General features: G+C 51.3%; 1 protein-coding gene across 1 annotated transcript; it reads right to left on the minus strand.

Moving 5' to 3' along the window:
* Window positions 1-958: 958 nt before the first annotated feature.
* On the minus strand, window positions 959-15,066 carry Grm6 (glutamate metabotropic receptor 6). The gene is made up of 10 exons (XM_048451763.3): window positions 14,581-15,066; window positions 12,209-12,425; window positions 11,533-11,668; window positions 9,856-10,010; window positions 8,500-8,640; window positions 8,198-8,398; window positions 6,977-7,122; window positions 6,263-6,886; window positions 2,850-3,161; window positions 959-1,285 (listed from the first exon to the last, which is right to left on the minus strand). Exons 1-10 carry the CDS (start codon window positions 15,064-15,066, stop codon window positions 1,088-1,090), a joined length of 2,616 nt encoding a protein of 871 aa, XP_048307720.1. The 3' UTR covers window positions 959-1,087.
* Between the last annotated feature and the right edge of the window lie 452 nt (window positions 15,067-15,518).

Consider the following 15,518-nt stretch of genomic DNA (forward strand, 5'->3'; position numbering starts at 1 on the left):
TAAATACTGGAGCATTTGCAATGAGTTAAAACAGCTAACTCAACACATTTAAAAGACAGGGGAAACAAAATTCCCTAACTAAACACCAGCTCCGTAAAAGAAATATTAGTAAAAAAATGAAAGCCCATGCATGGTATTTCAATAGCTTCCTCCATATGCCTCATGCCCACCTCTCGGAGAGAGAGAGGGGCAATCCAAGAATATATACGGGAGAGCTTTTATAGCCATCCTTATAATTTAATTAAGCTGGGCATGGTTACACATACCTTTGATCCCAACACTTGGGAGGCAGAGGCAGAGGCAGAGGCAGAGGCAGATGGACCTCTGTGAGTTTGAGGTCAGCCCATTCTACAGAGTGAGCTTCAGGACAGCCAGGGCTACATAATAATAATAATCCTCGCCACAGAAACAAGACTGTTCCTGGACCCCCACCCCCAACAAAGCCCAGCTGTTCTTCATTCTCTCACACACTAATGTGTTGGCATTTCTTCTTGTTGGAACATACACAGCAAAGAAACACTGCCAAACTTCTGTAGATGACCCTGTGGAAAGAGCGAAAGGAAAACAACCTCACAGAAGTCTTCCCTGTTCCCTGTCCGCCCCCTCTCTCTGCTGCAGACCCACCCCGGCACCCAGGACTCTCACAGGTTCTAATCTTCTGTGTCAGGAAAATGAATGCAGAACCCTCAGGTTTCCTTTTGTGGTGGTTGCACCCTGGCCAGCCCCAAGGTTATGCTGTTGGATTAAGATAAATCTCACCCCAACCTGACAAGCCCTGGCTTCACCAAGGTCTTTGAATGCCTGACTAGAAGGCATTAGTTTAGTTTTTGTCTTAAGGTAGAAACCTGGAAGTGAGTATTGTGGGTAAGAAGGACCGAATGATGAGGTTGGTATGCCCAGGAAAGAGGAAGTCCAACATGGCTCAGGATTTAGCTCTTTCTGAAGGCACGTCCAGACGTGCTGGGCGTGGTCTTCACACATTTTCAGCCTCTGGTGGTCACTGTGGAGCCTTTGCAGCTTCCACTGTGAAGCCAGGAGAAGCAAAGAAAGGGCAGGGAGCTACCTGTGGCACCCACACTCCATCCTGCTACTTGGCATCCTCTGTGTTCTCACTCTTGGGCGGGGCCGCTATCGTGGACGTCGTCTTGAGGCTGCGCTTCCGCTTCTGCACATTCTGCTCTGGATGGAACAGGATGACGTAGGTTTTGGGCACGTAGAGCATGCCGAGGGACACCGACGCACTCAGGCTCAGAGACACGGTCAGTGTGGTCGTTTGGATGTAGATCTAAGCACGAAGGAGGGAACAAGAGTGAGCTTAGCCCTGTTTTCTCTAGATCCCACGGCCTGTAGACTGGAGGTGAGTTACTTCTGTTAGGTGAGCAGGAATGAAAACAATGGAAAGGTTAACACGAGAAAATCAGGCACAGTGTGGATCTGGTGTAGGCAGGAAGACGGGTGGAGTTGAAAGACCCCCCAGAGGGTGTCTTTAACACTTGGAGACCCTCGCCCAAGAACCAAGTCCAAGCCACTGGATGCAAGAGCAAAAGGCAATTTTATTGTTCACACAGGGCCTGTGGGTGCTGTAGTCACGTGGAGGACTGAGCAAGCCGGGCTGGGTTTTGGGGCAGATTATATGGGGTTGGGGTAGGCAGAAGCAGGCGTACAGAAGCAGATGCCTAGTTACAGGGGTCTCATTGGTCAATTTTAATGAGGCCATGAGGTCATGCCTGAGACAGGGGGTTGGCTCTCCCTCCGCTGGGTGCCTGGCAGCTTGGGGACTTTCCGTTCCTCCCCCTTAATCTTTCTCATGCGGGTGGCATAACTCCTGGTGTCTAACCACAGGTATCCTGTTTATACAGACTTGACAATGTCATCTGTGACCTTATTATGAGCCCCAAGACCTTAGTATGAGCCCCTAGTTCTTGGTTCAAGCCTTGCTTATAAAATGGCATTACAGCAGCTAGGCCTGGCAGGGGTCTTTCAGAGTGACACAGACTGAGTGGGCTATTAAGGAAGAGAGCCGACTTGAGAGGTGGCTTAGTGGTACAAGCACTTGCCATCCGTCAAGCCTGTAAATCCAAGTTGGATAGAAGAGAACTGATTCTCCAAAAGTTGTCCTATAATCTACGCAATTTGTACTGTGGTACATGTGCATGTGCTCATACAACACGCACACGCACACATACACACACATACAGAGAGAGAGAGAGAGAAAAAGAGAGAGAGAGAGAGAGAGAGAGAGAGAGAGAGAGAGAATAAACATTTTAAAATTCCCTTTAAAAAAGGAAGAGGGGCTAAGAGATAGCTTAGTGGTTTAGGAAGACATGCTGCTCTTGTGGAGTATATGGGTTCAGTTCAACACTAGGCAGCCTACAACCACCCATAACTCATAACCCCAGTTCTAGGGGACCCTATATCCTTTTTTGGCCTCCAAGGGTGCCTGCATGTATATGCTATACATATACACCAGCAGGCATATGCAAGAAAAAAAAAAGATTTTCGAATTCCAAAAAAAAAAAAAAAATGAAGAGGGTGGCACTTGGGCAAAGACTCCCACTCCTAAAGAGGCAGAATTTATTAATGAGCAAATGAATGAACATGTTTTCAAATATAGAAACGAGAGAATAGACAAGGGAGAGAAGAATGGATGAACAGACTCAGGCTCGTGAGTGCAGAGAGAGAAGAATGAATGGACAGACTCAGGGGCTATAAGAGAGACAAACGAGTGCATCCCACCCACAATCATTCTAATGAGGCATCAGGATGGGTGGTCCAGCTCCTGGACAGTAGAGCCCTTCAGTAGGGGGTGGAGGGATGGGCAGAAAAAGCCTGCTGGGGCACTCAGTTACCTTCTCAGCTGACTGGGCTGTGCCAAAGAAGATGGGAACAAAAGCCAGCCAGATAATACAGGTGGTATACATGGTAAAGCCGATGGGTTTGGCCTCATTGAAGGTCTCAGGCACACCTCGGGCCTTGATGGCATACACTGTACACGTGACCATGAGCAGGAGACTGTAGCCCAGGCATCCAATGAGGGATAGATCAGACATGTCACACTTGAGCACACCTCTGGCCTGTTCCGGGTCCACCGTCCTCTGCTCCTCATAGTCAATCACGCTGTGTGGAGGTTGGGCCCCCAACCATGCTATTACTCCTACTACCTGTGGGAACCAACACAGTATCAGGGACATATTATCTTCTAGTGAGGAGTCCATTGCGGGCCCTCACCTGGGTCTCTGACAGGTCAGATTCCTTATCATGTCCATGGCCTACTGAGTTGGATGCTCCGTCTTGAAAGACTAACCGTGAAAAAGGATCGCCCAGGGATGTGTTTCTACCTGTGATGGGGTGGGTGGACAGGACAGTTGTGCTCGAGGCACGTGTGGACCACATCGGGGCTGGGTGGGGGAGCAGCAACCTGACCACCCCACACTGGGCTTTACCGCATGCCACACCCCTGAGCACCTTCAACGCTCTCCAACCTCCTCCTCAGTGTCTCCATATGCAGACTGGAAACCCACAAAATCTGTCATGAGGACATGATGCCTTCTCAGAGGAACTGGTGCCACCAATGAGAACCAGTCCCCAAAGGGATGTCTGTCCTCACATCCACGCTACTCCGTAGGTGTGAAGGTACCAGCTTGCACACAACTAGCAACGTGGCAAAGCTGTTTCCAGGGACCCCCTTCCTTTCCTCTCCAAAGCGAGATAACCTTGGACAGAATGCCATGAGCTTATGGGTGAATGTGCAGTGGAGCCTAGCGTGGTCCCATCATAGGCCAGAGGCTAATGCCCGAGCCTTAACTGGGAGAAAGTGGAGCTTCAGCTGCTTCCCAGTGTCAACAGACAGATCCTAAGCCGAAGGAAACTGAGGAATGAGCATCAATATGTCTGCATAAAAGTGAGATCCTGAAGGGGGTGACCCATGTGTCAGTTCAGGCTGTTCACTAATGTAAGAGTGTCAGATGGAAGGGTACATGGGGTTGAAGTCTAGCAAGCTATCCAGGGCCATGCCCTCTGAGGAAGGGGTCTTCAACTGAAGAGTCCCCTCCATCAGATTTGCCTGTCTGCATGTCTGTGGGGGACATTTTCTTGATTGCTGATTGATGTAGGAGGGCCCAACCCACGGTGAGCGGTACCATCCCGAGGCAGGTGTACCTGGTCTCTATACCAAAGGTAGCTTAACGTGAGCCCAGGAATCAGCCAGAAAGGAGCATTCCTCCGTGGTTCCTGCCTTGACTTTGCTCAACGATGGACTATGACTTGGAAGTATTAGATGGAAAAACCTCTTTCCTCACTAAGTTACTTTTAGTCGTCGTGTTTCTCGCAGCTGCAGAAGAGAAACTGGGGCAGTGCCCCGTAGTAACTTGTGCACCCAGAAGGCACACCCTTCTCCTGTAGCCGCAGCTCAAGGAACTGGGGCCTAATGAGATAAACCTTCCCCATCCAGGCTGGCAACATTGGAAGCTTCTCCTCGGTTAGGGGAAATGTCACTCAAAAGAAGCTGGAGCCTGCGGCTGATGGTACACAGGATGACCAGCAGCCACAGCGTACTCATACTGATGGTTCAACCCACGTGCCTGCTACAGAATCAGCAGCCCATGTTGTAAAAAGCTTCTATAAAATGAACAATGACTAGAAACTGGCAGTGCAGAGAGGAGACTCCAAGGGCCCAGTCACAACAGTAGAGGAGCATTGAGACTGGGTGTGATGGCCATGCCTTTAATCCCAGCACTTCAGAGGCAGGGGCAGGTGGATCTCTGTGAGTTCCAGGCCAGCCTGGTCTACATAGTGAGTTCCAGGCCTGTAGGGTTGCATAGAGAGACCCTGTCTCAAAAAAGAAAGAAAGGAAGGAGTGAGGGAGGGAGGGAGGAAGAGAGGGAGGGAGAGAAGGAAGGAAGGAAGGAAGGAAGGAAGGAAGGAAGGAAGGAAGGAAGGAAGACCACTACATATTCACTATATTGGTAGAAGCATCCAGAAAAGCTGAAAGTGTGGAGAATCCAAATTCATGAGGCAGAACAGATGAGTGTGAAGGGGATGGGGGAACACCGAATGTTTCATAAGCATCTCCATCCAAAGGGTGAGGGTTATTGCACCTTCTCAGGATGCTTGGGGCATGGTTTCTAAAGAAAGATCCAGCATCTTCTAAGCATAGAGAATCCATTGAAGTGGAATTGAAAACAGGGGATACAAATCCAGAAAGGAGGAAGGTCATCTGCCCAGGACAGTGTGCCTTGTCAACATGGGCCAGGCTGTGTCGGCACCCAGAGAGCATGGCAGGGTATACTCTGTCATACCAGTCACGGCAACCCCGACTCAGCCCATTCGTCTTAGTCCCCTCCCCATAGAAGACACCCAGTCTGTGGAGTTCTGTCCCACTCTGTTAATAGCTGCACTTAAGGAGACACTGTGGGAACTTTGAACCCCAGTTTTTTCATCTTTGTTCCATCATGAGATGTTGGCCTCAGCAGAAAGAATGCTGCACTCCACAGCAACTGCGACCTCTGGGACACATTTTTGCCCTATTTTCACGTGGGAGCTAAGCTGTGGGAGACCCCATTTAACTTCAGCAGATAACAACATGGCCGAACAGTTGGATGCTCCATTTCCTGTACATATTTAGCAATGGAAATGGGCTGTTTAAAAGTGAGTTGTGCTCATTTTGAAGAAAAACAGTGCAGTGTTCTGCTGGTTGCTTGGACAGAGTCTCACTGTGTCATCTGGGCTGGCCTCAAACTCACAGAGATCCTCCAGCTTCTGCCTTCCAAGTTCAGGGATTAAAGGCATGGACCACCACACTTGGTCTGTCCTTCTAATTTTTTAAACACAGGGTCCCAAGTGGAAAAAGTTGACTCTATGAAGCCCACTTCTCTGAAGGCTTTATTTTTTTAAAGACAGAGTCTCACAATGTAGACCAGGCTGACCTAGAACTCTCTATGTATCTAGCACAGAGAGCTGTCTCCTGAGTACATATTTAAAGATGTGTGCTACTACACCTGGCCAGAAAATTGCTGTGGACACGAGAATGGTTTTGAACTTCTGATCCTCTTACTTTCACCTCCTGAGCACTAGGGTGACAGACGTGTGTCACCATGCTGGATTTATGCTGTGCTGGGGAATCAAACCCAGGACTTTTGCATGCTAAGAAAGCCCTCTACCAATTGAATTGTACCCCTAGTCTCTTATTTTCTAAGTTCCAAGGTGGAGGAACTTAGGCATCCCTCATGCACTCACCACGTTACTGAGAAATCTGGGGACCCACCTGCAGAGAGGTGAGGCAGAAGGTGATGACCAGCTGTGATGTAGGGCTGATGAAGGGTGGTGGCGTGACAGAACGTTTCCCTTGCTCGAAGATGCGGTAGATGCGGTTGGTCTTGGTGAGCAGGGCCGAGTAGCTGAGGGTAGTGCCCAAGCCGAGCAGGAGTCTTCGGGCAGCACAGACAGCCGCACAAGGCTCAGCCACCATGAGGAAGGTGATGGCGTAGATCAGGAAGATGCCAGTGAGCAGCACATAGCTAAGCTCGCGGCCGGAGGCGCGGACTATGGGAGTGTCATTGTGGCGCATGAAAGTGACAATGATGGTGGTGGTGGCCATGATGCCCAGTACAGCCAGGAGAAGGGGCAGCACAGCCCACGGAGAAGACCAGGTCAGGCGGACCACAGGTGTGGGGCGGCAGCCAGTGTGGTTGGGTGTGGGCCTCATGTCCCCTGGACAGGCCTCACATGTGAACTCATCCACCTGGAAGCGGTACCCATCGCAGGCTTCACAGTGCCAGCAGCAAGGGACACCCTTCACCATCTTTTTCCGTTCACCAGGCCCACAGGGGAGGCTGCATTGAGAAGGAGGCATCTCATGGGGGTCTCCTGACCACTGCAGGGCTTCCATCTGGGACAGAGAGAACACAGGCTGCTGACCACTACCACCAGGAATTCAGAGCCCTTCACCACCACCCAGAGCTTAGTCCCTGACACTTACATCCAGCCTAAGGGCCTCTGCCCATTGGCCCACAGCCTGATACCCGCCACTGCTGGCACTGCCATTGGTTGCCTGGTACTGGAAGATGTCATAGCGCCCGGGGGCATCTCCATTCTCATTGAACATCACTGGGGTTCCTGCGCTGCCTGCAGGGAGAGGCCAGTTGTCTCCAGTTGCTTTTCCAGCCCCAAAGCCGTCTTTTGGAAAGCCTCAAGGAACAGCCAGGATACAGGAAGAGCTTGACCGGCTCCTGGCAAGATGCTCAGCATCACTCATTAGCAGTGATGTAGCTTCAGACAAGGCGATGCTGCCTCCCAGCCATGAGGAGGACATGGGACAAAACATACCTCTCAGAGCTGGAAATGGCTCAGTGGGTAAGAGCCCTTGCTGCTCACGCATGAGAACTTGAGTTCAGATCTTAGCACTCACTCCCAGTGCTCAGGGGCAGAGGCAGGAGGATTGCTGGCTCTTGCTAGCCCCCACCCTAGCTCCAGTTTTAGTGAGAGACCCTGACTCAAAGGAGTAAGGTAGGGAGAGCTAGAGTAGAGCACCCGATGTTACTCCACAGACAAGCACCCAAGTGTACAAACACACACACACACACACACACACACACACACACACACACACAACTCTCGCCAATCCTAAACTGCAGGCATCCCAAATATCTGGTGGAGAGTGTACAATTTTATGCAGGATAGTAGTTGAATATAACACAATTCCTGCAAGCCCCATGCACATGGGGACTCCTTTGGGTCTGTTCAGATACATTCCTTAGAACCTGGACTTTACGCAGGTTCTGATGGTGCAGGGATATGTCAGACCTGACTGGGACTACATTTGGAAGTCTGTGACTCAGAGTGGGCTTTCCATCCACAACAGGGAGCTTGCTGGGGTCCGTACTGGACCCCGGGCCCAACACAGAGCCTGGGTCTTCTAAGCAGTGTGCAGTGGACAGGGAGTTAGTTCTATGTGACTTGTCAGGCTTGGTAGATGGGTCAAGCAGCAGTTCCCCAACATCGAATTCTGCCAATTGGCTCTGAAGATGAAGCCCCCAGAGGGTTAAAAAGCAGAGGCTTGCACTTGCATCAAACCCCCAGGAATCAGTCCTAGTGTCTTCTCTTCCATCCTGCCTTTTTTCCACTCTGAATTGTCCCGGTTGCTGCAGATCAACCTGTGGAAGCTGGCTTCCCCACCTTGTGGGGCCAGGCACCAACTCACCATTGAAGCGGACTGCTCGAATGTAGTTCAACAGTGTACGGCCATCCGTAGGCTCCATGGCTGGGCACAGACCTGTGTGGCCTGGGCAGAGTGCTTGGTGCATGCTGTGGAGTGCGTGGGCGATGGCGTACACAGCATCTATCACGAACTGCACCTTCCCCTCCTGCTCATAGGTGGAGTCTTGGCCGATGCGTTCCTCACCTGTCCTAGGAGGCCAAGAGGAAGTGTGCCTGGCCCCTAGACACCAAACCTGAACGCCCTATCCTCTCCCCGTCGTCCTCCCCATCCCGGGTAGTGCTCACCTGTGCATTTTCGGGTGGAATCGTCTGACTGACCCCCTGAGCTGGTTAGTTTGCAGTTAAAATTCTCTTCCCAGAACTCGGCAAACCAGATGTTTCTGCGGTTGTTCTCCAGGGAACGCGTCATGAAGTATTGGTCAAATCCTAAGAGGCGGGAGGGCGGTAACCTTCTGAACCAGGCGGACTTATCTCATGGTCCTTTGTCACTGGCCCACATTCTTTCCAGGAGTAGTCCTGTGATCAAGTTCTAGATTCTGAAGGTAGAGATTGGGGTGGGGATCCCCAGAGCAAGGTGCCTAGCAGGGCTAGCCATATTGGTGATCTCTGGGCTGGATTGAGTAACCCTGCCTTGGTGAATAAGGTGAAGAAATAATTGAGGATGATTCCTGACATCAACCTCAAGGCGCCACATGTACGCATACACATGTCCATCCTGTATTCACATGCACACACATACATGTGCATCATGTACACACACACACACACACACACATGAAAATGGGAGAAAAAGGTGAAGATACATGGGACTTCCAGGGTAAAATCTGCAACCTTAAAGAATTTATCACTGCCCATTCTGTCCCCATTAGGGTGTTGCTATGGCTACGTAATTAACAAGACTTCACTATGTATCTTGTGACCATGAGGCCAGAGACAGAAAAGAAACAAAGCTTTAGAAAAGAAGGGCAAGCAGACCCCAAGATTCTGAGAAGACCATTGGCTCACTGTTCCACACCTGATACCCTCCCCCGCTTCCAGACCTCTTCTGACAAAATGCCCTGATTGCTAACACTCTGCTCAGTCCAGTTTCTCCACTTGGCATTTATTTAGCATTCTAGCTAAAAGAATGGATGCGAAGGTGAACACCCCACTAAAGCTGGAAGCTTGTGGGAGACGGTGCTCTTCTTCCGGGTTCCCAAAGCCTGTCACCAATGCTGCATTTCTGGTTCAGCATTCAGAGATATGGACAAACATCTCACAAAGTGAACCTCACAGATGGAAAGGGAGCTGGTGGGCAGACAAACTAGACCTGGTCTCATCACTTTGATCAGCAGGATATATATTCCACATCCTTAGTTTCTCTCCCTCCAACATTCCCATTTAAATTACCTTTGATAAAACCCAAACTATATGCATGATGTTTAAAAGCAACAGCAGAACACCAGGGGTTCTTTGCCCTACACACTGAACTGAGTGTCCTTTCCCTCATAGGCCACATTCAAGCATGCTTGCTGGGATATAACCAGAGACTCTCAGAGTCATAGCATCTGGGACTCCTAGAAGAGAGTTGTTCCTACAAATATGGAAATGAGCATCCCAAAGAGGAAACATTTGGGAGGATGAGTGGGGTGGGGGACTTACCATCGATGGAAGCCCTTTTGGGTAGGATGGTGATGGCCCCAACAGCCACCTCCTCTAGGTTCAAGATGGGGGAGATCTTGGATCCCCAGCTGTCTGAGCCAACCCAAAGGAAGTGGCCAGTCAGGTTGGCCTGGCGTGTGGCCTCCAAGACCCTCCTAGTAAGAGCAGAGCTAGAGGTAAGTCACAACCTAGGATCTTTCTCCAGTTTGCTCTTGGACACCTCCCATCCTGTATTCCTCCATCCTACTCCACACTGATCATCACATTCCTGTTTATCAGGGCTCTACCCAATGTGTGTGTGTGTGTGTGTGTGTGTGTGTGTGTGTGTGTGTGTGTGTGTGTGCATGTGAGTATGTGTGAGTGTGTGTGAGTGCATGTGTGAGTGTGTGTGCGCATGTATGTGTGAGTGCGTGTGCATGTGAGTGTGTGTGAGTGCATGTGAGTGTGTGTGAGTGCGTGTATGTATGTGTGTCGGATTGTATTGTGTGTACACGTGTACATGTGTGTGGTGGCCAGAGATTAACTTTAGTGTCATTTCTCAGGTTCCATACACCTTATTTATCTACCTATTTATTTATTGGAGACAAGATCTCTTTAGTGGCCTTGAGCTTGCTGATTTGGGTAGGCTGACTGGCCAAGAAGCTCCAGGAATCCTCCTACCTCTGCCTCCCCAGCCTCAAATTACAAACAGAGAGCCCCTGGGGATTGATTGTGGATATCTGGACTTGTGTTGCAGGCACTTGGCTGGCTCAGCCATCTGCCTGGCCCTCTGTCCACTCTAACCCACTGTACACTGGCCCTCAGATGATGCTGTGGTTTGGATTTGGTTTGAGTGTTTCTGTCTGGTGGAAGCTTGGACCTCGGTGTAAATACTGGGAGGTGATGTAACCTTTCAGACACTGAATGTCTTGAATCTCAGCACTTGGGAGGCCAGTTTGGTCTACATAGCAAATATGTATATTTGGATATATAGTGAGGCCCTGTCTCAAATAAATAAATAAATAAATAAATAAATAGGAGGTGGGGCCTAGTGCAAGGCTATTGTAGCCCCGAGGACGTTGGCCTTGTCCTCTGAGGTAGTTCTGTCAAAGTGAGTAGTTATAAAAGAGGAGCCCAGCCCCTCTTCTTTCTTACATTCTGTCTCACCATTTGTCGAAATGCAATGCAAACTGGACCCTCAGGGGAGCTGCTTTCATGCTGCTTATATGTTGAAAACATGTCTTTCCCTAATAAATTACCCAGACTTGAAGATTTTGTTAGAATAAGGAACAATGAATTGATGCAGAGAGCTCATTTGGGGAAACCGAGCAGCCATTTCACCCACGAACGCCTCTACCAGTTTCACGCCCAACTTCCTGGTCTGGGAAAGCCCCTTAGCTGGCTTTGGACAATGTAAGTGTCAGGGTTTACTGGGAGTGTACCCTCGTGGTACCCACCAATTCCCTCTCCCACAGTGAACGGTAGAAATAGCCATGTTTTCCTGTGTTTCCCAGGCTAGGCCTGTGACATCTCCAGCCAGTCAGGCTGGATTCATACCCTGAACACAAGACAGCAACAGGAAGCGCTTGGGCAAAGGAGGGGAGTTGCTCATGGCTGGGAGTGCAGAAGGCAGAAGGATAAGGTCTCACAAAAAAAGCCTCAAGAGAGCATGGTGACTGAGTGTGCCACCAGTCCCACCTGATGTCATCCTCGTTGGCAAAAATGATGATGCCCCGAGCGTTGGGTGTTTCCATGAGTCTCCGGATCACTTTGTGGAATTCTCCCGGCTTTGGCTCCCTGGGAATCTTTATGGATTGTGCAATGCAGACACCTCCTGGATGTCGGAATGCCAAAGTCAACCTTTGTCTCACCTACCCTTGCACATACCCACCTGGCTGCCACTTCTGTGACTGATAGGGCTTAACTGAGGAGTCTGGACACTAGAGAGCTTGCCTGGACCCTACCTAGCAGGCCATCAGCGTGACCTGAATCCCTTACGGCTGTGGTTCTCAACCTGCGGGTCAGGACCCCTCTGGAGGGGCTGAACAACCCTTTCACAGGGGTTGCCTAAGGCCACCAGAAAACACAGATATTTACATTATAATTCTTAATAGCAAAATTACAGTTTTGAAGTAGAAACGAAAATATTATTATAGTTGGGGTCACCGCAACTGTATTAAAGGTTCACAACATCAGAAAGGTTTAGAACCACAACCTTACAGGGGCTCCGCCTGCCTGGGGCACCATTCTCTGGGCTGCCATGGGACCATCCCGCTGCCACCCCACCCCAGTCTGTGTCCCATCCAGCGGTTTCTGGCTCTCCCCTTCCTTAGCTGACTGTTCCCTGGGACCTCCATCCCAACTCCCTACTCACCGGCCTCTCGGGAAATCTGCACAAAGGCCTCAACCCCACTCTCGCCATAGTTGCCTTCAGAGGCCAGTGTAGATACGTAGTTCCATCCCAGCGCCCGCACAATGTCCACCATGGCCTGAGCCTGGTAGGAGTCAGGGGGCACCACTCGGGAGAAGAAGTCATAGCGTGTGGAGTCACTGAGCTCTGGGGCTGTGGAGGCATAGCTGATCTGGGGTATCTGAAGCAGGAAGGACAGACAACTAGGCTGTGGTTGGAGGCTCTATAGACCAGGGTAGCAATGGGAACACAGGACATGGGCCATAGACAAGTTGGGAATAACTCTGGGAGACAATAGGAAACTGAGACTCAGATGAGGCCAACTGGAGGGGCCACACACATAGGCTAGAAGTATGGGACTAGTGGGCAGTCTACAAATGGATGTGATGGCTGGAAGGTTAGGAAGGTTAGAAGGGCTTAGAGAAGTGTCACCAGTGAGCTTAGGGAAAGAGTGCCCTGGTCTGGGGGAAAGGGTGCTCTGTTGACCCTTTTTCCCAGAGTGGGGGGGTAGTCTTTTTCAGTAGCAGCCCCCTGCTAGGATAAGAGCAAAGCGGAGCTGGAGAGGAGGGTGGTGCCAGACCAGACAGTCTAGGGGAAAGGTTTGTGGGAAACTAGGTTTCATCTATGACCATTAGAGAGATTAGTAGCAGGGATTATGGGCTGAACCATGTGTCAGGAAAGTGGGAGCTGGGCCGGAAAAGGATGGAGCACAGAACTGAGAAGACAGGGAAAGGAGGCTGAAAGCCTGGGGAGGGGAAGCAAATGTGACCCTGAATGAGATAAAGAGGGACTAGCAATCTGCACAAGGTCTGGCAGGAAGTCTCGGAAGGAGGGGCTGATGCTGCTCTAGGGCCCTTTGAAGGAGGGTGAGGTGGCAGTGCAGGAAAGGTGAGTGGGAAAGAGAGAAGCAGAGAAGGAAGGTGGGAGGAAGAGAAGAAAGAGGGGCGAGGCTAAGAAGTATCTCTTAGACGAGGAGAGCAGACAAGGGAGACAGAAGATAAACAAGAAAATAAAAACCAGAGGAAAGAGCACAAAGAAAGGCCAACTGGTTGTGATAGAACTGACGCCCTCTTCAATGCTGTAAACCCCACCCACGATCCCCAGGATGACTGCTGTAGAGAACCCCCAAATTCTAATGCCAGAGCCCCCCACCCAGTTCCAGGGTGCTATGCCCCCCCAATCGCTGCACCTTTTCCTGCAAAGAACACAGTGCCCCCCAGCGATGAAGACGCAGAGTCTTGCTGATGAACACTATAGCAAGACAAGGGAGCTCAGGTAGTCTTTAAGAACCCCCTGCACCAGAAGGGATAAAAGGCAGGCATTTTGAAAAGGAATTTAAATGATGATCAAAAGGTTAAAAGAAAGAAAAAGGGAAAAAAGGAGCAGTGGGCACTTTACCCCTCAGAGTTCTCTACCCACTAGTGTAGCTCAGGGCAACTTCCAAGGGTGTTTGAAGAAGGGCCTAATTCCCATGAAATCTCAGGAGAGTCTGGGACAGGAGCGCCGTGAAGGGCTGTACAGGGTGTCAGCAGAACCCAAAGGAGAGGGTAACTGGAAACTGAGGTCCTATCTGCCCTTAGTCTGCTTCAGGCCTGTCATGGTCAGGTGCCAGCTCAGACCCTAAATTATTTCTCCAGGACCAGAGGGGAGGCGTGGGAATAACTGAGACAACTCACATGGCTTTATCGGGAGGGAGAGTCTCAGTGATCCCTCATGAAACCCTGAGTTCACATCCTGAAAACTCCTCTGCGTTTATTCTCCAAACAGCCTTACATACCAAAACATAAACTGAAGGGGAAATTCATTAGCATTCTGTTCCTAGGTCACCAGGTGATTGTCTCTGGTCTCGTTCATGTCCACACCTTTGACCACACCTTTCCATGCCCATTTTGTCACGTCTTCCTATCTTCCAGCTCTGTATGTCTGCTCTATCACATAGGCCTGAATTAGCATCTCTACCCCAGGCATCCTCCAAATTACAAAGAAGGAGCAGAACAACATTAGCATATCCCGACCCTTTGTTAGGGAGGTGACCACCTCCTGTGTGGCAGGTGCAAGCTATGGCCTGGGATTCTGGTCGCAACACCAGGTAGAAATATGGGCCTAAAAGGCCACAGACTGCTGGGGAAAAGGATACCCTTCACTGAAAGATACCACTTTAGGACAGCCAGGCGGCAAAGCAGACAGGTAGGCCAAGCTGGGAAAGCTGATCTGCTCCAGTGGGCAGCAGCTTTTTAATCTGGATGAGCTGGAGCGCTCAAAACAGATCCTTCCAGAAGGAAGTTAAGGCATCAGACATCTGGGAGGGAGCACGGGTGGCAGACGCGGGCCCTCACCGCAAACAGGCGCAGGACGTTGGCAACCATGATGGACACGGAGCTAGCCGAGGCACCCACTACCGCCACCACGCGCTCTGGGGGTGCGGCGCGCAGCGGGGGGACGCCCCCGGGGCAGAGCACGCTGGCCTCGTTGCCATCACCGCGGCCTCGGATGAGCGCCTGCACGAAGCTCAGAGCCTGCTCCAGCGCATAGGTGTCCCGGGAGCAGGTGTCGAGCAGCCGCGCGCCCAGCCGCACGCCGGGCAGCAGTTCTGGGTCGGCATTGACGCGGTCCAGCGCGTAGAGCATCGCCTCCAGCCGGTGCACGCCCTGCTCCTTCTTCAGGGCCCCGCACGCTCGCCCTGCAGCTCCCCGCGCGTGCACGGGGAACAGACCGCCCAGCGTCAGGCTTCCCGCCAGGCGCACTGAGCCCTCACCGCGCGCCACTCTCGCCTGCGACAGCCACCAGGCCAGCAACAGCAGCAGCACCCGGAGTCGCACCATCTGCTCACAGGATGTGGGAACCGGAGATATCAGGACGTCCCGAGCGCTGGCCGACTCAGCTGGGAATCTGGCCAGACGCAGGAAGGCAGGAAAAGTTGGTGACTCGGTGACTCGTGCTCAGGCAATTCCGCCGACTCTCCAAGGCCTCCACAGGGCTGTTGTCAGCCTCCCTGAAATTGTCACCCAAGTACCCCCAACCCCGACGGTCTTCGTGGCCGCGCCCGCCCAGTCCTCTCTCCCCATAGTTCCGGGCACCTCTTCCTCTAGACCCTCCCCAGCTCACTCTAGGATCCCTCCCCAGTGGTACTCACCTGAGGCAACATTTGACCAGTAGGACCGGTCTCCAACTGCTGTAAAACCAGGGCTTCAGCCTAGAGGATTTAAGGATTCTGGGGAGGGATAAGGGGGTGAGCAGAGATCCCCTCCAGAGCTTTCGAGTGGAGGAAGGGCTC

The sequence above is a fragment of the Myodes glareolus genome, chromosome 9 (genome assembly GCF_982192425.1).
Source record: "Myodes glareolus chromosome 9, mMyoGla1.1, whole genome shotgun sequence".
In the NCBI taxonomy this organism is placed as follows: Eukaryota; Metazoa; Chordata; class Mammalia; order Rodentia; family Cricetidae; genus Myodes; species Myodes glareolus.

Coding starts and splice junctions, on each gene's coding strand:
- Grm6 (XM_048451763.3), bottom strand. CDS start 15,066: ATGGTGCGACTCCGGGTGCTGCTGCTGTTGCTGGCCTGGTGGCTGTCG. Junction 10,011..11,532: donor GCCAACGAGGATGACATCAG/GTGGGACTGGTG, acceptor TGCTCTTACTAG/GAGGGTCTTGGAGGCCACAC. Junction 6,887..6,976: donor CAGAGGCCCTTAGGCTGGAT/GTAAGTGTCAGG, acceptor TCTCTGTCCCAG/ATGGAAGCCCTGCAGTGGTC.